Raw genomic sequence first — 25684 nt, 5'->3', positions numbered from 1 at the left:
TTATACTATTGGAGAAAGAAGGAGTCTTTTATACATCTTTCTTTTTTGTTCCTTTTTATTTTCTTATTTCTATCTCTTTTTATTTCTCTTTCTCTCTAATTTTTATATTTTTCTCCATTTGTATCAGTCTTTGTATTTGCAAACTCTAATAAAAATTGTTACAAAAAAACTAAGACCAATTCATCTTCCATACACAAAATAATCTCCACATATTCTCATATATTTTTTATTTTATATAGAAATTGGTCGTGGTTTTGGTTTTTTAACAACAACATTTTAACACTACTTATTCTATAATAACGTAAAATATCTCTTAGAAACATTAATGTAAAGCATACAAAGTGCAACGCTTTAAGGAAAAATTCCACCTTAAATATAATCATGAAATAGATATGTAATAGAGTTGCAGCATTTTTCCACTTAATGGGCTGTGACACAATGCATATTCTTCCAATGCTTGTTCTATGACCAGCGAAGAAACTCTTCCATAATGAGAGAAAAATATAAAGAGTTTGGACAGCGTGATTTTATGTTGGAATAAATAGCTGCATGATTGTGCTTAGGGTAACTGTTTATACTATACTAAATGGATAGGAAGCTGTCCATTGTAATTTCTTGACAGTAGAAACATTGGGTGGGGTGACGATAACAAGTTTAATACTTGCAATTTATGAGTCCAAAGGGTACAGACTACAGATGTGTTGATTGTTCTAAAGAAATGACAGCATGATCTATCTCACTGCTTATTTGGCCGCTGAAACAGGAATTTTCCTAAGTCAAAGTGCCAAGTTATGCTCATTGTGCAAAACAATTAATGATTAGTCATAATAAAAAATAAAATCTGAATATATTTTTTTAACCAATGGTTTTCATTTTAAATGATCAAAAATAATGAAAGCCAAGTGTTTTCCCCGCTTCTTGATTTTTGTAGAGAAGTCAGAACCCTTTCTGCCCAACTATTCAACTGAGTCATCTAGGAAAAATGTACCAGTTAGTGCCCCAGTGTCAAAGTAATGGTACATATTACTATTAGTGGTCCTTATTGCTGTGCAGCATTTTAAACACCATCTATCAAAGTGTTAAGAGTATGTGTAGTAACATATGAGTGTTTAGGGTATGAAAAACCTTAAATTAGGTACATTTTCCCTAGGACAAGACACAGTTCCATTCAGATGTTGCAAACAGGTGCTACATTCATGCTCCCACCTAACTGAAACACTCTTTGTAAATGGAATCCAAAACACCGCAGTCTTATTATTTCATAGTATAACCACAAAATAGTGCAAATACCTGCAAAATGTTCCCTTTCCATTTTATTGCACTATTTCACCAAGGTCCTAGTATTCTTTATAACACAAACATTTCCCTCCCACTAATAAAGTTAAGTGTGCATTGACAGAGAAGGCAGAATCTATTGCCGATGTTGCACATTTAAGTTTTCAGATAAGCTCATGGTACTTCTGGCAGCAGGTTGGTGCTTCATTGGCATGTGGTGGTACTCAATACCTCCTTCCTGTAGAGAGTAGGGAGTCGCAGGCAGAGAATCTGCTTGCTCCCTGTGGAAAGAGTCTGCCGGCGGTACCTATATATAACAAACAAAATTAATGCAGTTTAAAATGGTTCAATAAGTCAAAAATAATTCAGTTTTTATTGCAAAATGTGTGATTTTTTAACTATTCAACTATACTAATCATGGTCCAGATTTGATATAATTATAGACCAAAGGCTTAATTAAATTAAAATTCTTTGATTTAATCAATGGCTTGGACAGTAAACAGCGAATTAACCAATGTCATCAAGGATTCTCTCTTAAATTCTATTTTGTAACAAACACAGTTTTCTATTATATTTTGCAACAACTCTAAATCTTTCTAAGACGATCTTGTTTGGCATTAATATTTCAGTTTAATTGCATTTTCAAGTGCATGCACATTTGGAAAATCAATCCAACTTAGATCTTGGGACTTACTACCTATATTTCTCATATTAAACATTCAAAGTTGTTATAAAAACTAAATGTGTTTTCTGCCCAGTGATTGATAGCATCTATTAATAGATTTTATTACTGTTAAAGTGGGTTCATATCATCTCCTACATTAAGTTCACCATGAAAAAATGACTTATTTTAAATACCAGCTTACTGGCTATAATATCAAAAACAAAGTCAAGTCATCATTCTGGGAGTTCCCATGTAGCAAAAGGAAAAAAACAAAAGGAACTGGGAAGTTATTATGATGTATAAAACAAAAGGAAGTGCACTTGACAAAGACAATGTGGTAAAGTCAGATTTAGAAATAATGACCTCGTGTACACTGCCCGTTTTCCTGCACAATAGTCGCATTAAAACAGTTTGTTCCAAACTGAAGGAGGTGGGTAATTAAGAAATATGAAAAATAAATATATTGATGCTTGTATGATGTACATAAAAATAACTATATACAGTATTGAAATTCTAATTTACAATTAGTTTCCTCCTATGTTTAAAAACATTTGAAATATGTCTAATAGAGAAGGCTCTTCTTTTTGCTCTCATGCTAAAATTTTGAACTATTAGTAGAATACTGTAAGTAAATGTACTTCAAAATGAAACTATTTTAAAACAGTTGAAATCTTTAAATATAAAGGAGAGAGTTTAAACAGCAGGAGCTCAGAAAACAAATACATAATATCAAAGAAAAACTTTAATTAGAGTAAGTTACCTAAGAGGGTTTTTCTTAATCCTTGCATCAATCAATAAGAATGAAAAACAACTCCTATATTTCCTATAAACATAACAAAAAGCTACATGCATATGTGAAAGAGGAAGTTCACAAATTACACTCTTAATAATTTTGCTCAAAGGTATTTGCAAATATCCTTTGGATGATATAGCATTTCTGTAGACATACCGTACAGTAGTTTTATCAAAAAACAATTCAAATTATCCTTCTTGTATGATAGACTACAAAATTAGATAACTTTAGCGGAAAGATGGTATTAGGGAATATAGATAGTAAGTGTATGGATTATTCTTGAAAAACTTAGGTTTTTGATTTCTGTTCATTTTTGTTTGGTAAGAAAACTTTGCTTAATTGATTGATGAAAGTTGTTATGGGAGGGTTGAGTTCCGTTATCATTTAAACTGCATTTATAAACTGCATAATTATCTGAACTATTGGTTAACATTTTGGTGAAACAATATTTAAATTTTACAAAGTTTTAATATGATTCAAAGTTAAGTGCAATGTGTTGAGGATTTTGGTTGGCAGTCATTATGAATATCATAGTACAGGCAATGATTATGAATTTTTCTATATGTATCTTATTTTAATTGAAGATAATAAATATTTTGATTACAATAGAATCAGCACCTATAGTAATATGTTGACCAAAAAAAGGATCCTTCAGAATGCAAACATCACAATATAGCAATTGGAATACATTATTGATGGCGATAGTTTAAAGATTAATATGAAAGACTAGTTTAAATGTGATTGTGTTGATGCAATAAAAAAACTCCATTTGTACCTTACTAAAAAAAAAGATTTACAGTAGGTCAAGAAAGGCCCTAAATGCAATCAGGCATAATATCAAATCAAATGACAATGAATATAAATAAAACCTGGGGTTCAATATGGTATAAAATAGATATATAATATAACTCAAGAAATAGTATTTGCAATAAGTCTGCTATAGGAATTATTTTTAAGATAGGATGCTTTTCCTGCATATATAGGTAGTCCTTAACTTACGTCACAATTGAGCCCAAAAATTTTATTGCTAAATGAAACATTTGTTAAGTGAATTTTGCCCCATTGTATACCCTTTCTTCCCACAGTTGTTAAGTGAATCACTGCAGTTGTTAAGTTAGTAACACAATTAAGTGAATCTGGCTTCCCCATTCACTTAGGTTGTCAGAAGGTCACAAAAGGGGATCACATGACCCCTGGGACACAGCAACCGTCATAAATGAGTCAGTTGCCAAGCATCTGAATGTTGATCATGTGACCATGGGAATGCTACAATGGTCATAAGTATGAAAAACAGTCATGCATCACTTTTTTCAGTGCTGTTGTAATTTTGAACAGTCAATAAAGGAATTTTTGTAAGTCAAGGCCTTCCTGTACAGTAGGAACTGGTAGACATTGATGTCAGAAACTAATCAGTTGTCAGTAACTAATAAGTAATTCTAGCTGTGGTGGCACAGTGGTTAGAATAGAGTATTGCAGGCTAATTCTGCTGACTGCTGATTGCCAGCAGTTATAATCTCACCAGGTTGATTCAGCCTTCTGTCCTTTTGAGGTTGGTAAGATGAGAACCCAGATTGTTGGAGGCAATATGCTGACTCTATAAACCACTTAGAGAAAACTGTAAAAGCACTGTGAAGCGGCATATAACTCTAAATGCTAAATGCTAATGGCCAAAATCAATTTTTGAAACTAGAAATAAATTCTCTTCATTGCTATGTAAAGAACAATGAAGAAACTTTATTACTTTTTCTTAAGCAGGGTTTCTGTTGCCCCTCCAGCTAAAAGGACATTCAAGTCAGATTTACATCATATATTTGTTCCAGCCCACCTGAAGGTAGCATTGCTGTGGAAGATGTTGATGCATAGATTGCAAAGATGAGGATTGAGATGATAGTACTCCAGAGAATCCAGGGTGCAATCCTGATTGTCTCATAAGCACCACTGGTGTACCGTTGCTGGAAGTTTGTGCTTCCAAATGTTGGCAAGATTGTATTTTTTGAAAATACCTATGAAAAGAAACAGTCTTGCGATTTTCAGTAAAAAAAAAACTCCGTACAGCAAAATCTAAATTTTATTGATTAGAACAACAGATGAAAATATGAAGCATTAAGCAACCAACTCTTATTCATTTCTACTCTTCATGAAGAGTCTGCGTATCTAAAATCCTTTTGATGGGTCTCCCAGCATGACAGAAGCTAAGCAGGGATGACAGCAATGTTGTGAAGTCAGAAACTGATTTGATGTTGTGCTATTTTTGTTTTGGCACTAATAAGATGACCACTGCTTCTTCCATTCAGAGATAAAAGAGTTGGAAACTATGGAATTGTATTTAAATTAGAAATTGAGGATTTGGGCATTACAAAGAAAATTAAAGAAAAACATCTTCAAACGGCTAAAGAAGATTTGTTGCGGATGTATCAGTAGGAGAGAGCTATTTTCTCCAGAGGTTTACCATAGATATTACTATATCCTGGATAATTCATCCTATGAAGCCCATGTTTTCTACATAAGCCTCCAGTTGTGAGAAAGCCATATGCTGTATGAAAGATGTACAAAGGTTTCATTTCCTAACTGGAACTGCAGCTCTGTTGGTGACTACATTTGATAAGCCTGTTGCTAAGCAATATTTGCATTTGCTGGATGACTCTGTAGCAGTTTTACTTGAAGCTCTCCTGAGCTATGAGCTTCATCATTATGAATCTAATCTTTGATGGTCTTGATTTTGTTCTATTAGAATTTACATCTTGCCTGGATATATTGTTCTGCCTAAACGTGGACCTCAACTTTTTAAAATTTCGCTAAAATGTGAATTCATGACAACCATCTCAGCCCTGCCTCCCAGATCCATTCATCATGTGACAAAGACTATGAAGTGTAACTGTAGAACTGTAGAAACCAGGAGTCTGTGTGTTTTGGGCATGAAATCCTATGGGCCAGTCACTCTTTCTCATTCCTAGGAAGAAGAGGGTAATGGCAAACCACTTCTGGAAATGTTGACAAGAAAACTGCAGGGACTTGTCCAGGTATTAGCCACAAGTCAATACTGAGTAAAAGACATGGAAAAAATTACTAGTGGTACAGTTCTATTATGGCAGCACATATATTTCTATATTCTATATTCTAAGTATCACGGAATCAGCTTACACACAAAACAGAGATTGCTACATGACTCGAATAGGAAAAAAAATAGTCTACCTGGAGAATTGAGATGTGAAAGTTTAATGGGGGAAGCGGGACGTGAACTATACAAATAGCTCTCATTATTTATGGGAGTTACAGTCCAATGAGCAAGCCGTGATAACAAAACCACTGTCATCAAGACAAGAAAAAATCATTTTAAGCATAAGGTAAAACCTGTCACCATTTTGCACAAGCATATAAAAACAAAATTCTCCAAATTTTGCAGACCCATTAAAATGTTTCCTTTGGATTCTGAGGTCTAGTGTCTTTTTATCTACAGATACATGCATACACAGAACCATGGTTAACAACAACCCCTTGTATGTTTAATGTACAGCAGGAACTGCATAAGGACTGTTGTTCCATAATGACTGTTTGTTTAGTCTATATAGCACCATTAAATTATATGAAGATTCATGATTTAATGGTGAATGCTGTTTCTCTCATACATTTTGAAACTTCCCCTACCAAAAGTTTCAGGAGACATACTTTTCACTGTGTCCAGCTGCATCAACATCTGTTATCCTTGCATGACAGGATCCAGGCACCATTGGCTGAACAGGTTGACTAAGTAGCAGTCTAGACAACCAGAAATTAAAGAACATATTTAATGCCAGAACAAATAAATTGAACAGAGGAAGGAAGGGAGGGAGGGAGGGGGGGATTTGCATGTTAGACGGTCAGAAGGTTAATATCTGAACATTAAGCAGTCATGTGAAACAGAGCACTGTGAATCATTCTATTACAGAGAGTCCTCGTCTTACAACCATAATGGAGGCCAGAATTGTGGTGATTAAGTAGGTCACTACATGTCTGTGCCAGGTTTATGGCCTTTTTTGCAGTAGTCATTTTTTGCAATGCACTTTTTTTTGGCCAAATACAATACCAGCAAATAAAATGCCAAAAATCATGTTTACACAACTATGGGATGCTGCAAACAGCCATATATGCAAGCTGGTTACCAAATGGCATTATGGGTGCGGCACGCCCATGCACAACCCCCCTGTGCTCTCCCCGCTTATGGCACATGAGCCAAAAAAGGTTCGCCATCGCTGACGTAGATCAAAAATGTATTTCTGAATTTTTTTGTGTATTTTTCAATATATTAAATTTCCTGATATAACTTTGGTATATGTCACCAGAAAAGAATGTATAATGTTTTCTTAAACTTATGTTGGAAATGTAATAAAAAAGAAGGGACATTTTACATGCTTGGTAGACATATAAAATCCAGAAAATTTTGGACTCAATTACATATAATAATTCAGTAATTTTTAAAATTCACATCTTTGGCATTTTTGTCTTTGCTCTTCCTTCTTTCTTTTTTCATTCTAAATATTAGTTCTTCTTAGCTTTTATTCTTTTGTTTTAAAAAACCTTCCTGATGAAATAATATAACTTTCTACATATTTATGATTTTAACTTGTGACATAACTTTTAAAAATGTGTACCTTTTCTGTGCTCTGCATAATATTGCTTACCATGAAACAAAATAGCAGGGTAGGTTATGCATGCATGTCTATATGTCTGTTACAGTAATAATCTAAAGATCTCATAAAATTTGTAACTATATTATTGCAAATAAAGATGGATATCTGTCTTAAAAAAAGAAAGCTTACTGCATTTCTTTTTACCTTAGTTGTCGATCATGGCCCAGATCTGTAAGGCTGTGCTGGAGGCTGCTATCCTGTGAAATAGCAGGAGATGGTGCTATCGCCAAAGATGGTGAGAGCACAGAAGAATTGCTCAAGGGCGATGTTAAATTGCCAGAAGAATGACAATTATCTTGAATCTCTTCCGAGGTTCTCACAGTTTTCTTATCCTAGAACAGTTTAAAGTAATAATAAGGTGCAGTGGCTCTGCCACAAACTTTTTTTATTTTGAGAAGTGACATATTTTGATTTCTCCTTCATACTGAGCCTAGAAGCATAGATTGAGCTTATTCTGAGCTAACCTGCCTGTTTTTCACTCTTGATTGCTGAATAAAGGAGAAAGAGAGGAAGGGAATGGAATCTTCACATACCTGCAAAACTATGGGAACCTCAGACTTTCAATTCCCATCCCAGAGTCATGTGCCACTGTGACAGGGTCAGGTCTCATTACCATAGCAAAAGTCATGCTACCAAGTTTGATAAATGCCTCGGAGTTGTTGTTATTAGGTATAAATTTTCTTAAATAAATAGCAAACCTAATCTAGTATTTATCAGCAGTTTTCTTATTATTATCAAATTAAGTATTAGAATTGCATAGGAAATTGTATTATTGCACATCTGAGGCTAGAACAAAGAGTTTTCCCTTGAGAACACATGAAATCTCTTATTCTAAATCAAGTTCTGGTTTAAATTCAAATATATTGTTCTCTATTATGAAGCCTTTTCTATTTATTCTAAAACAGATAAGATGAATAATTCATAATTAAGAAATTGCAAATCTCTAGTAAAGTGAAGCTCTAGATAGCCCTGGGATAAAGACCCTTTGTGCATAACTATGGCATGCAAAATCTTTAAGATCAAACAAGAATATTATAGGAACTAATGTAATGGAATATTCAAAATATGATGAAATATATAGGCTTTATTAGAAATTTATCAGTAAATGTTTCTTCCCTGAAATTATAAATAATATATATAAGCAATAGCAGTAGACTTATATACCGCTTCATAGGCCTTTCAGGCCTCTCTAAGCGGTTTACAGAGAGTCAGCATATTGCCCCCAACAATCTGGGTCCTCATTTTACCCACCTCGGAAGGATGGAAGGCTGAGTCAACCCTGAGCCGGTGAGATTTGAACCGCTGAACTGCTGATCTAGCAGTAGCCTGCAGTGCTGCATTTAACCACTGCGCCACCTTGGCTCTTAAGCAGTGTGTGTGTGTGTGTGTGTGTGTGTGAATGAGTGTATGTGTGTCTATCCATCAAATAATCTTGTGATAAGTCTTGTATTCTGCATATTTTCAATTCAGTAATTGCAATTTGCTGGATAAAATAATTTGTTTAAATAATACATACTTTGGGGTGTTCTGCTTACCTGTATACTAGAATCTTGTACCAGGCAGAGCTGTTCTTGGATTTTCTGCAGCTCTTCTTGCTGCCACTGAATGTTGGCTTGTAGTACACGAGTCCGCTGCTCAAGTTGGTTCTTGATGGTTTGGAACATAGTAAACTGGGCAGAGAGTTTAAGCAAGAAATAAAGATTTCTGAATCTCTTTTTACTAGGTTTGGTCAATATCATGAAAGCCGTGGATCTCAAACATGCACCCCCCCTCCAGTCATTTTTGGGGGACTTAGAGTACTTCTTGAAAAGGAATGGGCCAGCAGGGGCCTGGGTTTATCAAGCTCAGTTGCGTAGAATGTTCTCCCTTGGGCTTGGACAGCTAGGCTCCAAACTCAGTGCTGCATTAGCATGTTGTTGGAGCCCGACTTGTCTCCATCGTCTTGCCTTATTACAGCTGGGGTAGAGAATGATACCCCAGCTGTTACATGGACAGGACAGAACAGAACAGGGCAGGGCATTTTAGCATTCCTGGATGAACATCAGTGTTTCAATCTTGAGATTAGTGGACATCAACTCCCAGAATTCCCCAGGCTGAAGTCTACCTATTTTAGAGCTTTCAAGATTAAGGAACACTGGTCTACATGGAGATTCTGTTGCCAGCATCATTCAACTTGCAAGTGCTTTTATCATTGTTACTGCATTTATACATATTTCTTGTTGTTAGTTGCGAAGTTGTGTCCAACCCATCACAACCCCATGGACAACGTTCCTCCAGGCCTTCCTGTCCTCTACCATTCTCTGGAGTCCATTTAAGCTCACGCCTACTGCTTCAATGACTTCATCTAGCCACCTAAGTCTCTGTTGTCCCTTTCTTCTTTTGCCCTCAATCTTTCCCAGCATTAGGCTCTTCTCCAGTGAGTCCTTTTTCTAATTGATGATCAGTGATACATTTTTCTAATTGTTCACTTTGTGTTCATGAGTTCCATTACATAATGTTGGCACAGAGATCTTGATGTCCAGATGTTTCTATCCATTTAGCACTGGGGAAACCAATGGAAAATAAAACTCCTAGGTGTAGCAAAATGAGTTGGTTTAAAGGGCCAGGGCATGCTCAGAGAATTACTTCTTGCCAAAATAACAGTGTGAATAAAACTGTTGTTACATAATCTTGCAAATTTAATAAAAAACAAAAAATTCACATACATTTTATGCTTCCTCCTTGTTTGGAGCAGATTTTTCTTCATATGTAAACTCCAAAAATATATCTTAAAATGTCAATAGAAATATATACATTTATTGTTACATCTTACTTCAGTTGTAGCAGGTAGGTTAGACCTCTGTTTTGGTAAGTTCTGCTGTGAGATTTGCAATGCGGAAGACTCCAGGATAGGCTTTGTTATTGTGGCTGTAAGATATGTTCATAGTAAATCATCATTAAATGACAATATTTAATGTTTTTACATACATCTAAATCTGTTACATAGCCAGCTATACAGCAAATAGACCACATTGCTCAAGCAATCTGATTGAGTCATCCCTAGCTCCTTGGTTCTGCCTTATTATGCCTATTTTTTTTAAAAATATCTTTTGTAGCATAATGCATTACGGAAGTTATCACAGGATAAATCATGCCATTTGCTTTTTAAAATATATTTATGGTTTTATGCTGAACTGAGAATGAGGATTACTTGGTTTCTTCTTGTTCACTGCTGGGTGAGAAGACATACATTCACAACAAAACTGAACGTGTGCCATGGTGGCACAGTGGTTAGAATGCAGTATTGCAAGCTAACTTTGCCCACATCCATCAATTCAATCCTGACCAGTTCAAATTGACTCAGCTTCCATCTTTATGAGGTCAGTGAAATGAGAAGCCAGATTGTTGGTGGCAATATGCTGACATTTACAGTATAAACCAGTCAGAGAATGCTGTAAAGCACCATGAAACAGTATATAAGTCTAGGTGTTGTTGCTATTGTTATAATTCATTGATTAATGAATAATAATTAATTAATTAATTAATTAATTCAATTTCTATAACTGCAACTTATCCAAATGATTCTGGATTATTTACATGGCCAGTATTCATTATTTATTTATTTATAATTTTATTATTTATTAGATTTATTTGCCATCCATTTTACTTCAAGACCTGAATTTAACAGACAGGGCCTCTTTTAAACCTTTGTCTGTAAAATGCAGCTTCTGTATACCTATTACTTTCATGGTCTGGCAACTTGCATGGTCTTTTTTAAAAAAACAGGTATTTTAAAATAGTGCTTCTTAAAGGCATGCTGGATAAGTAGTTTAAGGTTGAAACCTTATTCATTCTTTTGCTTCATTTATTTGCAGCTTTGGGTTCATTTGTCTGCAAAGTTCTAAATAAATGTGAAAGCAAGGGTGGATTTTTGAATTTTGACCAATTGTTACAGAAGACAGGAATTAGAAAGAAGACAGTTGTAATAATATCACAGGCAGGGACTGAGTGTTTATTGTCATATTTTGGTTACACTAGAATAAAATATCTTCTTGTGTGTTTCGGGTCTTTTCGTTAAGCTTTCTTTTGGAGGGCGTTCAGGGTAAGATAAATTTTAAAAACTAATCCAAATTTTGTAATAATGTTCAACCTAAAATATTTGAACCAAATGTTTCACATGGTTTTTTCTATCACTATACTATCATAGCTTTACAATGCAAATAGGTTAGCATTTATTGAACAACATTCTGAGGAACACTGTTCATCCAAATATTTCATTCTGTACTGTTGACTTGGTTCAAACCTTACCTGAGCTCAATTTACTAGATGGCTTAATGGAAGCAATGTAGCTGAATATAGGTGAAAAACAGGCAATCTAATCATAAAGGCCAAGTGATTATTAGCAGGAGTAGATTTGATATGACATTATGATGGCCAGTGGTAGTCAATGTTATATAAAATAATAATTTTAAAAATTATCATGATACCCATTATATTATATTAGTTTAATCTTTCAAATTTCTTTTATACAAATTATGTTATAATCTTTATAATTATCCTATACTGGGTCAAATAATACATTTCAGTTCTTCACTCCAAATTAGCATTTTGAGAAAAACCATAACTTACATGCCATTTCAGGCAAGGATGAAGGCAAAGATTTGTGTAAACCATGAGAAGACATAGAAAATATCTGGCTGTTCAGTACCGTTGTGTCTAATTGAAGTGATTTAAAATGCTGTTGAGGATTCAAATCTGGGACATTGTCCTTGAAAATAAAGCAAAAATATTTATCATGCTAAGTATAATGTAGACAGAAAAACCTTGAAAGAGTGTACAAAGGAATTAGTATTAGCCACATATTCTTTGAACACAACACTTCCGTAGCCTTTCAGAAGTGCATATGGAGCTTCATATGTCCCATGAACACAAGCAAGAGTCCAGAATCAATCCTCCCTTTGCATTTCAAGCATTCCAACATGCTTATTCGAGATGAAAAGATGAATACACAACAGGTATGTATCAAGATACAACAGGTCACTGCAAGTTACAGCAGTCAACCCCAAATTGGTTGGCAAACCCAAATGAAAGAAACACATAAATTTCAGAAAAAGCAATTTTTGCATTTTTCAGAAATAAAAATATATTTTGAAAACTGTAAATCCTAGGCAGACCTCCACAGGCAGGGTCACTGTGCTTTAAAGCATTTCCTACCCAAAGCCTGGAGTAGAGTTAAAGTTAGGATCTTCTCACACCCACTAACCTTCTTCTCCACTTCCTTCCCACTGTCTTCCACAACAGTAGCCCCAACTGTATATTATCTAAATCAGAGGTAGTCAACCAGTTCCACAGTAATGGTGATTTATAAAGTAGGATGTAACTTTATAAAATTTAAAAAGCAGAGTTACAGCAAACCCCTACCGCCCACCATGAAAGCTGGAATGCCACTAGTGGGTGGTAGGGACCAGGTTGACTACCACTGATCTAAATTATGTAGCACTTTATCTGCAGTCAAAATGTAACTTCATTCATTGCTCTGATTTTTCTCTAGATAATGTAATACAAGAAAGGTAAGTTGTCCCTGGGGGATTTAACTTCACTAGTCATTGTCAAGTATAGGCAGCAGCATTCATGTCCATTTGGAGATCATGAGCTGGTGCTGTCAGAAGATGTTTCCCGAGTCATGTAGCCAGCATGATGTCGTAGAGCACTTTTCCTCTCCACAGAAGTGGCACCTATTTATCTACGTGCATTTGCATGCTTTCTAACTGCCAGGTGGGCAGGAGCTAGGCAAAAACAGGTGCTCACCCCATCATGCAAACCCTTTCCAGCCAATAAACCTAGCATCTTAATTGCTGATTCATCGCACCAGCCAATATAATACAATATCATTCAAAAATTACCTAAAATTTGAGAGTTAAAATAAAAAACATTTGGGCCAAAACATTGGAGAAAAATTTTGTACGTGTACATAAATTCACATTAATCCAGCCCAAATACTTTAAAACTGCTGATGAAAAAAAATGTAGGCATTCTGTTATACCTTTAATATTGAAGAGATGATATCTGTAGGTGCATCTTCTAAAATCAGATTTTGCTGCCTTTCCACTCGAACATCTGCATAACTGATTGAACATTATAATTTTCATGGAGAATTATATCCATTCTATCATTTTCAAGCTCTAATGCATATAATTAATTATTTATTACATGAAACCTGAATGTATTATGTAATTAAAACAAGAAGTTTATCTAATTCAAACATGTATAATGAATTACATTTTATATCTACAATAAGTTTATCCATATATGTAAAATAAAAAGAAAATACTGTGTCTAATCATAGCGTATACCTTGATAGGACTAGGTTTCAGGCAAACAACATAGCTTTGGAGACCATTACTGGTTCTTTAGATCCATAACAACAAGTTTCATAAGTACATATAACTAATACATAAAATTTGATGACATGGGTTGCTTTCTGCTGTCACTGGCCATATTTCTACAACAGGCTGCTCCAAAATGTATTATATAAACAACCAAGCTGCTCTACTTTCCAAACAGTGTACCGTCAGATTTAACTTTGATATTTTCTTTGGAATCCAGTTAACATGTCACTCTGCTCAGTTCATAATAAACATTAGAATTCCTATTTTTATTCCCTAGTTTGAGCCAACCCAGGTGTATTTCCAGTGTCACACCACACTAAATACAATCAACAAGATTATCCTCATCTATTTTACCAGAAAACTGAAAAGACACAATTGGTTACATTTCTAATAATTATTTATCTGCCTACTCTCAGAACTTTTTAAATTTCATAGATTTAAGAAGCAGTCACTATACCACTTTTAACTTTTTCATTTCTATTACTACCATAGAGAAGCCAAATATCTTATTAAAGTTATTTACGATTTATTTTACAATTATTAAATAAAGTAACATAAAATATCGCAAATAACTTATAAAGTTAATTATTATGTTTATTTATAATTCCAGAAAATTCAAAGTATTGACTGCAGTTTTCCATATCATTTAGAACAGGGGTTCAAACTGGCGGCCCACAGTCTGGATGCGTTATGTGCAGGCCACGCCCACCCAAGCTCCATGACTGGGAAAAATGTTGTGAAATGTCACGTGACAGCAATATGATGTGGCAAGTTTGACACCCATGATTTAGAGACACAGACACCATTATTGTAGATTGAGTGGCCCTTAAGCTAGAGCTTCATACTCTCCTGATAGTATGTTAATTGATTTTCCATACCTCAATACTGTATGAGTGCACACAATGAATTCCGGTTTTGAGTTCCATTGATGGTAGGTGATATAGTAATGTGTTTGTAGCCAGATCCATTGCTGTCCTTTGGTCAGAAATCGATAGCAGCAAGATTTCCCTTTGCCAAATTGCATCACTATTGGTGGATAGAAAGAAAATTGAAAAAATTTCAAATATGTCAGTTAAAATTATTCTGGGAGATTTATGAATTCCCCAGCACTCTCAAATTTCCCTGATACACGAATTATCTTGCTAAAAGTGAAATAATGCATAATATCTAAATATTTAAAGTACATAAATTTCTTTGATTACATGATTATACGGATTATCAAGCTGATAGGAACATTTTAAGTAGGATGTGCTTATAGATTTCTGTTCTGACCCCCCTCGTCCTACACCAAGCACGCCGAGACAAAGACACTTCAAGGATTAACACACAGACTAACCTTGGCAACAATCCAGCCTGCCAAGCTAGCCACAAGAGTTCTCCAGCTCTAGTAAACCTGTTGATTCCTGCAACGAGCATGTGCAAAGCCATTCCTTTTATAGTCTTGAGAGGAGCATAATTACCACCAGCTGAGTTCACTTATCTCCTGTAACTGCGCAACTATTCTTTATGCCTATTAGCCCTCCGTTGCCAGGCATCCAGGACCAACTCCTTTGTCTCCTCCCCACTGCTCCAATGCATGACGTCAGGATCACACTGCCTTGTCTCCTCCCCACTGCTCCAAGGCCTCAGGCACCTCCTGGTGGCCAACCAGCCTCTCTGCACCCTGCTCGGAGTTGGAACCCTCTCCAGGGTCCTCCACATCCTCTAGAGCCGACTCATAGGGCCCCTCGCTGTCAGAGTCTGGTGGCAGCTCCAACAGCTCCTGCTGGGCCACAACAGATTTCTATCTCCAGCATATTCCCCTAATGAATAAAATCCTATACAATTTATACTATAATTTAATTGCATTATTAGTGTGCAAAATGTGTGAACTATTTATTCAGTCATAATCTTTGAGAGTAGCTGAATTTTATTGCTATATTATAATTTATATTACATATTTGTTATTATAGTACTATTATTTTATATTTCCTTTTGCTTTGAGAATGTAAGCAAAATTTGATAATGTAGCAGCAGTAAAAGGAAAATTGCTTGCATGCTGATGTTTGTGATTTATTAAATGAGAAGGAATTGGGCCTAGGTTTTCTTTCTAACCCAGGAGAATGAAGCACAAATCTAACTTGTCAAACTGAAAGGTTTTAACTGAATTTTGCACAGATAGTATAGACCAATTGGCTTAAGCCTGACCTGCAGATTTTGGATTAATATTACAAGGAGTGGACCATGTTCAGTTTTACAAATTAGCTTTTCTGCATTTAAGGTTTTGCTAATTAATAATTAAATATCTGTAGTATTTTATGCCTATCACTTCTGAGATTTAATAAAACGAATGAAGAATAAAATGTAGCCAAAATTAACTCACATTATCTCCATCACTTGTCTTAAATACCGTAATTACTTTTTCAACAATACTCCTTAAATTCCAATTACAGATATTTAATATCTGCATAATTTTGTAAATATTATGCAAAGTTTCATAGAATACAGGTTTATAATTGACATCAGCTCACCACCTGTTTTTTATTTTTAATACAACACAGGGCAACAGCTGTCTCCTTGGATTCTTATGCCCACAGGAAATCAATACTCACAGTGTTCATGGCATCGTGCCAAGAGCTGTAGGTCATCTATATGATAGTAATCATATCCAGACGTTCCCAGCACTTCAAAAGGCAAATATCCTATAATTGGTGGGGCTCTGTATTACGATAAATAATTTTGTTTGAGTTTTGCAAATATGAAGAACAGTATTGAGTTCTGTGGTCCAACAGAGAGAATTCCAACATACAGATGTGCGTGTCAGCACAACTGACACAAAGGGACAGATGTGTTATTGCTGTGTACTATCAGAATACAGGAAGAATATATACAAATACCTTGCAAAAACCTTACCAAATCATTTTAAGTATTAGAATAAGGAAACAAAGCAGAGACGTTAAAGCAAAATCAGTGGGAAAAAGTTAACTAATTTATGACTGGGAGCAATACAAGCTACAAGACTGGTATCAAACAAAAACAACTAAATCAAGTTGAATTTTAAAAAGAAAATACAATGATAGGAAAACAATGTAAATAGTTTTAGGCAACACTATTGCAATAGATTGGGAAAGTACTGATAGAATCTGATAGCCATGTCTTAAAGTTTTTTTAAAGGACGATCCTTTCTAATTAAGGGTAAAGGAAGACTATCATATGCCCTGTCTATATAATTTGATATCATAAATTGAAAGACAAGAACAATGTGTGGTAGGGGCTTTTGGTTGTGATTGTTGATTTAAAAACCAAACATTAAGAGTGTAGGTAACAATCTCATATACAATTTTGAGACTACCATATTCTAAAGGACAGACATAACTCATTAGAAACAGGATGCATAAAAATTACTAATGGTTCCATTATTAAGACTATGCAGTATTACCTGGGTCAAAACTGAAAGTTATAATTAATCAAATTAAAGTGGGAGCTAATTTTTACAATCTGCCTTCCTCTGGACAAATCTTTTGCATCATTTTCTGCCTACCCAGTTGGCAAACTTATAAATGTTCAAAATAAATAAAGAATACAATTTTGGAGGGTGCCCAATTCTAAAGAGCAGCTTTTGAAAGATAGGCTACTTATATGAATAAGTTGAAGTAGCAAATACTTGGTCCATGTTTCTCCTAATTAGGTTACCTTGAAAAATTCAATTCAATTCAATGTGATTTTTTGATTATTTAAGAAAATATAACCTTGTGAATACAGAATTATATTTTTAAATTTTTTTCTTGATTCTAGTTTTGTATTAACTTTAGGAATTCTGTATATATCTATATTCTGCATATTGTTTGACTAAAAGACCAATGCAACCACATTGGTTCATTTTCTTAAAATATACATTCTACTTTATATCAGCATATACAAGTAGCCCATTCAACAGACATCATATACTTCCAAATTACAAAAATTAATGTTGACTAACAAATGTTTGATTTAGTGATGATTTTAATAACGTATGCCATTATGCAATTATTTATTAGAACAACCAAAGCACTACTTTATAAAACTTAATTCATGTCAACAACAATAATCAGGGAGGGGGCACAGTTTATACTAACCTGTGATCCAGAAATAAAAATTTCCATTCCAAACTGTGTCTTGAAGTGAATTCCTCTAAAGATTCTTCAACTATGCACATTTCCTACATTAGAATTAAATTCTGTTAAGTGGCAGTAGTGCCTTTTCTCCCATTCCATTCATTCCTTAAAGCACAGGAAAGAATGAAAATAATTCCGGTATGTATGTATGTATGTATGTGTGTGTGTGTGTGTGTGTGTGTGTGTATGTATGTATATGTGTGTGTGTGTGTGTATATATATATATATATATATTATATATATATATATATATATATATATATATATATATGTATATTTATGCTGATAAATAAATAAAGGGAGACTAGTATAGATCTATTTCAAGCTATTTAGCTCTCATCAGCTAGCCATACCCAAGTTTTTGGGAATCGAACCTATACATATACATACATACATACATACACACACATGTGTATATATATATATATATATATATACACACATGTATATATATACACATACATACATACATACACACATATACATACATACATACATAAAATACTAGTATTCTTGTTTATTAGTTTTAATTGATGAAAAATATGTTATTTGGGAGATTATATGATGCCTTATGATTTCTGAAAAGAAGACAAATGTTATAGGTCAGTGTTAGATATTGCTGGCAATAAAGACTCAAGAGCAAACAAAAGAAGAATAAATTCCATTGTGAAATGGAAAGTATTCTAGGTTTGCATTTTGTTTACAGCATGCCAGATCTGCTTAACTGAAGCACTTACATCCCCACACACAACCTAGCAGACCCTGTAGAAGAATAAATGCTGACGCAATCCCTTTTCTTTATGGTATACAACTTAACTCAGCTAAAATTAAAAGAGTTGACTGAATGCATGAAAAATGTCTTACTATACATTATGACCAAGTACAGATTATTCTCCAATAGGAGTCTTATTCCTTAATAATTAGATCCTTTGCTTTGACCTCATTAATGTATTGCATTAAAAAAATTTTTTGCATACTTGATCATAGTCAAAACTAATTCTTTGGTTTTGCCTATACATGCAAAATATGGACAAAAGACTTAATTAATTGCAGTGACATATGTAAGAAAAAGGTAATCTTCAAGAGAAAAATCCAAACAATGTTCATAATTTGATTGGAAATAGTATCTGCAGATAAGAACTTGATTTACTTTAACACTTCCTGTATTTGTATTTATTTCCATTCAGGAGCATATATATCAGCCTTCCCTAGTTTTGTTTTCTGTAGGGAGGCTGGTACTACAACTTCCAGTATCATTAAAATAACTTTCAAAATGTTGCCACAGCTTTCAGGCTGCTTTAATGAAAGGAAGAAGTGCTGAACTAATTCTCTCATTAGAAATGATCTGCAGTATTTCTTCTCAATCATTTCCAAGGCATGCACAATCCTAGATATCACTGTTATTGGTAAGATTCTAAGACAGACAAACTTGCCTTTAAAAACTGAGGGGTGGCCAGCCGAACAGTAGCAACAAAGCAGATTTGTTTCCTTGTGGTGTTCTGTAACCCCTAGGAGCAACCTCTTCAGCACTGTGACAGTCAGATAGAGGCACTGGATAAGAAATTAGAAGGCAAAGGATTATGCCTTTCTGGCAAATTTGCTTTTGCTAACTCTTTTATACATATGAAATGTACTAATATGGAACATCCCACATCATTATCTGAATGCACTTTTCTGGCTGCATGCATCCATGCATGCATGTATGTATATATAAGAAATCTAGGCTATGTGGTAAGATAGTAAATGCCCCGTGTCTTCTAATGTGGACAGGAAAAGTGAGATTCGGATGTGAAAATAAGTCAACTGAATCAGAATAGTACTGTAATTGGAAAGGGACTAATTTGCTATTCCAAAACACCATGCAATGGCCCTGTTTGGGTCATTTCTAAATTCCCTGTTTTATTTTGGGGGCTTGGCTGGGAGGTGTCATTTATTTCATATGTAATCCACAAAGTTCAACCTTCACCAATTTACCAATAATGAAGTTTTATTTCAACTTGCAACACATTTTAAATTTTAAGGACTAACTGGAATGTTTCAGGAGATAAGTGACTCAAAAATGCCTGTCTTGCCTTTTAATATAGGGGAAGGACAAACATTTATGGGCTTCTAACATGATGAGTAATTAATCATAAACAGGAGATCTATGTTCTCATCAGTGCATACTTGGATAGCAACTTCATCATGGTTCTTATCCAAAATCTTTTGAAATGTCCAATGGCAGCTTTAAAATGAGCAATCCTTTTCTCTTACCAATTTAAAATTAGTAAGCCACTATTTTACCAATTAATACTAATACAACTTAATTAGATAAAGATCACATTTTTGTGAAAAGATAAAATGCCAATAAATAAATAAACCAGAGGAAAAACTAGGAAATTATCCTGTTGGTGCCAACTATGTTGGTTCTAATTCTAATTCTAACATCATAAAGATACAATTGCTGTCAAGCTGAACTTGACTTCTGATATTCAGTATACTGACATGTTCATCTTGTTTTTTCAGGAACAGTGTAGAAGTGTTTGCCTTATTCTGGGATGTTTCATTAACTTCCAAATCTTGCCTACAGCCCTGATATTAATGATTTCCAGTTCTAGTATTGAAGACCTATCCAACTTGGTCATTTGAAATCTGGTAGGTGCTACCACTACTATATCTTAGGTGCATTTTAATAAATAAATGAATAGAAGATAAACAATAATTACAAGAAGCAGTGGTGGGTTTCAAAATTTTTTAGAACCTCTTCTATAGGTGTGGCCTGCTTTGTGGGAGTGGCTTGATGGCCATGTGACTGGGTGGGAGTGGCTTGCCAGCCATGTGTCTGGGTGGGCATGGCCAACTTGTAAAATGTGGTGAAACTCACTTAACAACGTTCTTGTTTAGCAACCAAAATGTTGGCTCAGAAACTCTGGCATTTGAAGCATGCAAGTCTTAAAGCTGTCAAGTTACAAGACCCTTGCACCCCTAACCTTTAGAAAAAACCTCCAGGGATGTTCAAACTTGACAGCGTTAAGACTTTAAGAGGCGAATGGGGCGATTGGTGAACCAGCCAATCAGTGGGCAGTGGGCTGGGCAAATATGGTGCGGACAGGCAGGGAGGGAGCTGGATCTGGTTCTAAACGGCCTGGTAGATTTGTGGAACCTCTTCTATAGAAGAGATTAGAACTGGCAGGAACCCACCCCTGACATGAAGGCAATTTAACAAGAAGTATTATATCTGTGGCCCTTTTATTTGGGGGTTTTCAGTTACTATATGTTTACTGCGCAATAATCATTGATGTAGAGAAAAGATGTAGTATGGAGGAATTTACTTTTCTCATAAAATGGAAATGGAAGATACAGATTTCTTATAGAAAGATGTCAGTAATTTTAAAATGGTTAATTGTGCATTCTAGATCAGAAGACAGAGAACATATGAAGAAAAATAATGGAAAAAAAAAAACAAAATGTTGAATAAAAGATAAATAGGATAGCTAGACTTTGCTGTGAATGCCAATGTCGGAAAATGAGTTTTTACTGAGCTGCTAATTATACATCCGTGACAGATTCAAAAAACTGAACCCAATAGAATAGAATTATTTATTGGCCAAGTGTGATTGGACACACAAGGAATTTGTCTTTGGTGCATATGCCCTCAGTGTACATAAAAAGACAAGATACATTCGTCAAGAATTATAAGGTACGACACTTAATGATAGTCATAGGGTACAAATAAGTAATCAGGAAACAATCAATATCAATATAAATTGTAAGGATACAAGCAACAAAGTTACAGTCATGCAGTCATAAGTGGGAGTTGATGGGTGATAGGAACAATGAGAAGACTAATAGTAATGCAGCAAAAGTGCTCCCCAAACATTAATTAATAGGTTATTCTGAGAAATTGTTCATTTTTCCTGCATTTAAATTATGACTAAAAGAATGTTAGATGTCTGAAGTAGATGAAAGAAAGCTGTCCTTGAGGAATGACATGGACAGCATGTAGAAATTACTGTTTGATTAAAGAAGATCTTATGGCCAATGGACTGTTTCGATCTGCAGGGTGAGTTCCAGTCATAATCATATGCATTTTGAATTAATTCCTATAAAGCTTCCTTAGCAAAACGTTACGAATTTCACTCTGAACTATGAAATGCTAATTGCATTTTAGAAAATTCTTTGTTGTGCCAGTAATGTTAATGCTGACCTCTGAAATATTTTAATCCAAGTACTGAATGTCAGCAAGTCATTTTTTTAAATACCTTTTAAGTATTTTTAAAAGTTTCTTTTTAGAATTATATTTCACCATGTAAATGTGGTCATAATTTCTTCCTATAGAACTGAAAAGTTCTTACCATGATTGTAAGATAGAAAATTCCCTACAAATTTTATGTATTCATATGTTGGAAAATCCTTTGGATTCAGACTTCCTCGCAGAAGATGGCAATAAAATTCTAAATCCTCATTACCTGAAATTTAAATAAAATACTACAAGACATTAGTAAAATAATCATTATTCATTAATTACAGTTTCTTATGAGTTATATAATTACACAAAAGGGAAACCCCCAATGAATTCAGTGATGCACAAGATTCCTATCTCAAAGTTTTGATGAAGCTTTGCATGAATCTAGGTTGTTCAGAACTATAAATAGATATTTCTCATGCATATTTAAATCAAGAATTGAGATTAGCACTTTTCCCATTATTCAGTACGATTTTATGAAATAAATCACACAGACTTAAAGATAATGAAAAGCAATGGAATGTAAAAGGCATTTCCCTTTTCTTTGCAATGTCTCATTTTCAAAAATAAAAAGATACATTTTAAAAACTAAACTTGTTATTGTGAAACCTTTACCTATTTCCCATATAATATTTTTTTATAATATTTGTCTCAAAAATCATTTTGTATTAAAGAAACATAAATTTTGAGACTTTAAGAACAGTCATATTAAAGGAATTCAATATGTAATCATAAAGTATTTTATTAACATGTCTAATTTCTGTAAGACTACAATTAATAGATGAAATCAATTGCATTTTAAGTTATAATTGTGTTAAATTGTACAGGTGAATATTGCCTACAGATATCTTTAATTTGAAAATTAAAAGTTAAATGGCTAATCAACGCCTTCTTTATTGTCTTATTTCATTTTGCATTGATCACAATATTTTAAGCCAACTTAAAAAGTTATTTACAAACTTTTTTTAATCACTCACATTTTAGATAATCCGATGAAACAGTATCCATTAGAAGCATATGAGAGGATAATATTTTAAAAATATCGGAATGTTCTTGTTCAGGGAGGAATTTTAACAAATTTTGATCCATGACTTCAGACTGTAAAATGACAAAACTCTATTAAAACGAAGATAGAAAATAGGCATCCCCATTCTTTCCATCATTTTGAAAATATTAAAATTTTAATTTTTACATCAAATCTGCTTGTATGCCTATTATTTTATCCTATATACAGTTGCAAGTAAAAGTATGTGAACCCCTTGGGATTACGTGGAGTTTTGCATGAATTGGTCATAAAATGTAGTCTGAACTTCATCTAAGTCACAACAATAGAAAAACACAGTCTGCTGAACATAATACTACACAAACATTAGATGTTGTCATGGTTTAATTGAACATAACATGTAAACATTCACAGTGCATGGAGGAAAAAGTATGTGAGCCCCTAGCCTAATGACTTCTCCAAGAGCTAATTGGAGCCAGGAGTGAGCCAACCTTGACTCCAATCAGTGTGATGATATTGGATGTGTTGCTGTCCTGCCCTTTAAAAACACACACCTGTTTTGGGTTTACTGGTTTCAAGAAGCAGTGTCTGATGTGAACCATGCCTCGCAGAAAAGAGCTCTCAGAAGACCTACGATCAAGAATTGTTGATTGCATGAAACTGGAAAGGGTTACAAAAGTATCTCCAAAAGCCCTGATGTTCAGTGTCCATGGTAAGACAGACTGTCTACAAATGGAGAACGTTTAGCACTGTTGCTGCTCTCCCTGGGCGAGGTTGTCCTGTAAAAATGACTGCAAGAGCACAGTGCAGAATGCTTCATGAGGTAAAGAAGAATCAGCTAAAGACCTACAGAAATCTCTGGCACATGCTAACATTTTGTTGACACATCTACAATAAGGAAAACATTAAACAAGAATGGAGTACATGGAAGGACACCACGGAGGAAGCCATTGCTATCCAAACAAAATATTGCAGCATGTTTAAAGTTTGCAAAAGAGCATCTGGATGTTCCACAGCACTACTGGCAAATATACTGTGGACAGGTGAAACCAAAATTGAGTTGTTTGGGAAAAACACACAACACTATGTGTGGAGAAAAAAAGGCACAGCACACCAACATCAAAACCGCATTCCCACTGTAAAACATGGCGGAGGGAGCATCATGGTTTGGGGCTGCTTTGCTGCCTCAAGCCCTGGACGTTGTTGCCATTAATGGGACAATGAATTCCAGGATTTATCAAGACATTTTGCAGGAAAACATATGACCATCTGTCCGCCAACTGAAGCTCCGCAGAGGATGGGTGATGCAACAGGACAATGACCCAAAGCATACAAGTAATTCAACAAAAAATGGCTTCAACAGCACAGAATAGACCTTCTGGAGTGGCTCAGTCAGAGTCCTGACTTCAACCCGATTGAAATGCTGTGGCATGACCTTAAGAGTGCGATTCACACCAGACATCCCAAGAATATTGCTACACTGAAACAGTTTTGTGAAGAGGAGTGGTCCAAAATTACTCCAGATCGTTGTGCAGGTCTGATCTGCAACTAGAGGACACATTTGGTTAAGGTTATTGCTGCCAAAGGAGGGTCAACCAGTTATTAAGTCCAACGGTTCACATACTTTTTCCTCCCTGCACTATGAATGTTTACATGTTATGTCCAATTAAACCATGGCAACATCTAATGTTTGTGTAGTATTATGTTCAGCAGACTGTGTTTTTCTATTGTTGTGACTTAGATGAAGTTCAGACTACATTTTATGACCAATTCATGCAAAACTCCACGTAATCCCAAGGGGTTCACATACTTTTTCTTGCAAATGATCAAGGTGATTGTCTCCCTAAATTTCAGAAATGACGAAACTTTTCTGAATCTGGTTAATATTGACAGCAGACTTCCAAGTCCATCTCTTATTCTTGAATGAACAATAAGAATATTTGCTTGTATCCATCTTCTCACATCTCACCTGTTCTCCAAAAATCCTCAACAACTCCAGAAAACGCCATTATCACTCTGGGATATATTCATCTGTGCCTGGAAACTTGAAGTAGCATCTCCTTACTTATTCTGGGCTGTAAGTTCCTTCTTACTTTTACTTTTCCTGTGTAGAAAAGTAATGGGAGAAGGCACAGCCAAAAGGGAGATAATTGATGTATCGTATTTAACACATTGGCACACCAAGTCTTCCTTTGTTTTTCACGGCATTGAATCAAAGTCAGAGAAGTCTGTTTTTGTTAGGTTGCTCTGGATTTTTCTGTCATTTGGACTTTAGCTTTCCTGAGACAAGTCTAACAAGTCTGGGCAACTCTACTGTATTTATTCTTGTTTTATTTTTCATTTTATACTCTTTTAAATCTTATCTCTCGATTTCCTGTGTAATCATATTTCCAGTTTCTCATCTACTTGGAATAGTCTGTGCCTTTAGTAATTTAATTGTCAGAATTACATTATCACATTTTTTTTCACTCCTAGTATAGAATGTTTAGTTTTTCCAAATCCTTGCACACACCCTCAGATGTCACATTTCTTTCTAATAACAGTTCCATAATGTTG

The 25684-nt window shown here is 34.7% G+C and overlaps 1 protein-coding gene across 1 annotated transcript in view; it reads right to left on the bottom strand.

Moving 5' to 3' along the window:
- Nucleotides 1–535: 535 nt before the first annotated feature.
- Nucleotides 536–25684, bottom strand: part of NPAS2 (neuronal PAS domain protein 2) — a 63214-nt gene continuing 38065 nt past the window's right edge. The window contains 15 exon segments of the mRNA XM_032226783.1: nt 536–1582; nt 4558–4735; nt 6399–6488; nt 7544–7731; nt 8935–9069; nt 10212–10306; nt 12008–12146; nt 13422–13503; nt 14646–14793; nt 16359–16465; nt 17862–17944; nt 19334–19386; nt 19389–19451; nt 22235–22348; nt 23103–23223. Of these exon segments, the coding sequence (XP_032082674.1) occupies nt 1412–1582; nt 4558–4735; nt 6399–6488; nt 7544–7731; nt 8935–9069; nt 10212–10306; nt 12008–12146; nt 13422–13503; nt 14646–14793; nt 16359–16465; nt 17862–17944; nt 19334–19386; nt 19389–19451; nt 22235–22348; nt 23103–23223 (1767 nt within the window). The 3' untranslated portion in view covers nt 536–1411.

The sequence above is a fragment of the Thamnophis elegans genome, chromosome 11 (assembly GCF_009769535.1).
Source record: "Thamnophis elegans isolate rThaEle1 chromosome 11, rThaEle1.pri, whole genome shotgun sequence".
NCBI classification, from domain to species: domain Eukaryota; kingdom Metazoa; phylum Chordata; class Lepidosauria; order Squamata; family Colubridae; genus Thamnophis; species Thamnophis elegans.
This window is presented reverse-complemented; position numbering and strand designations above follow the sequence as displayed.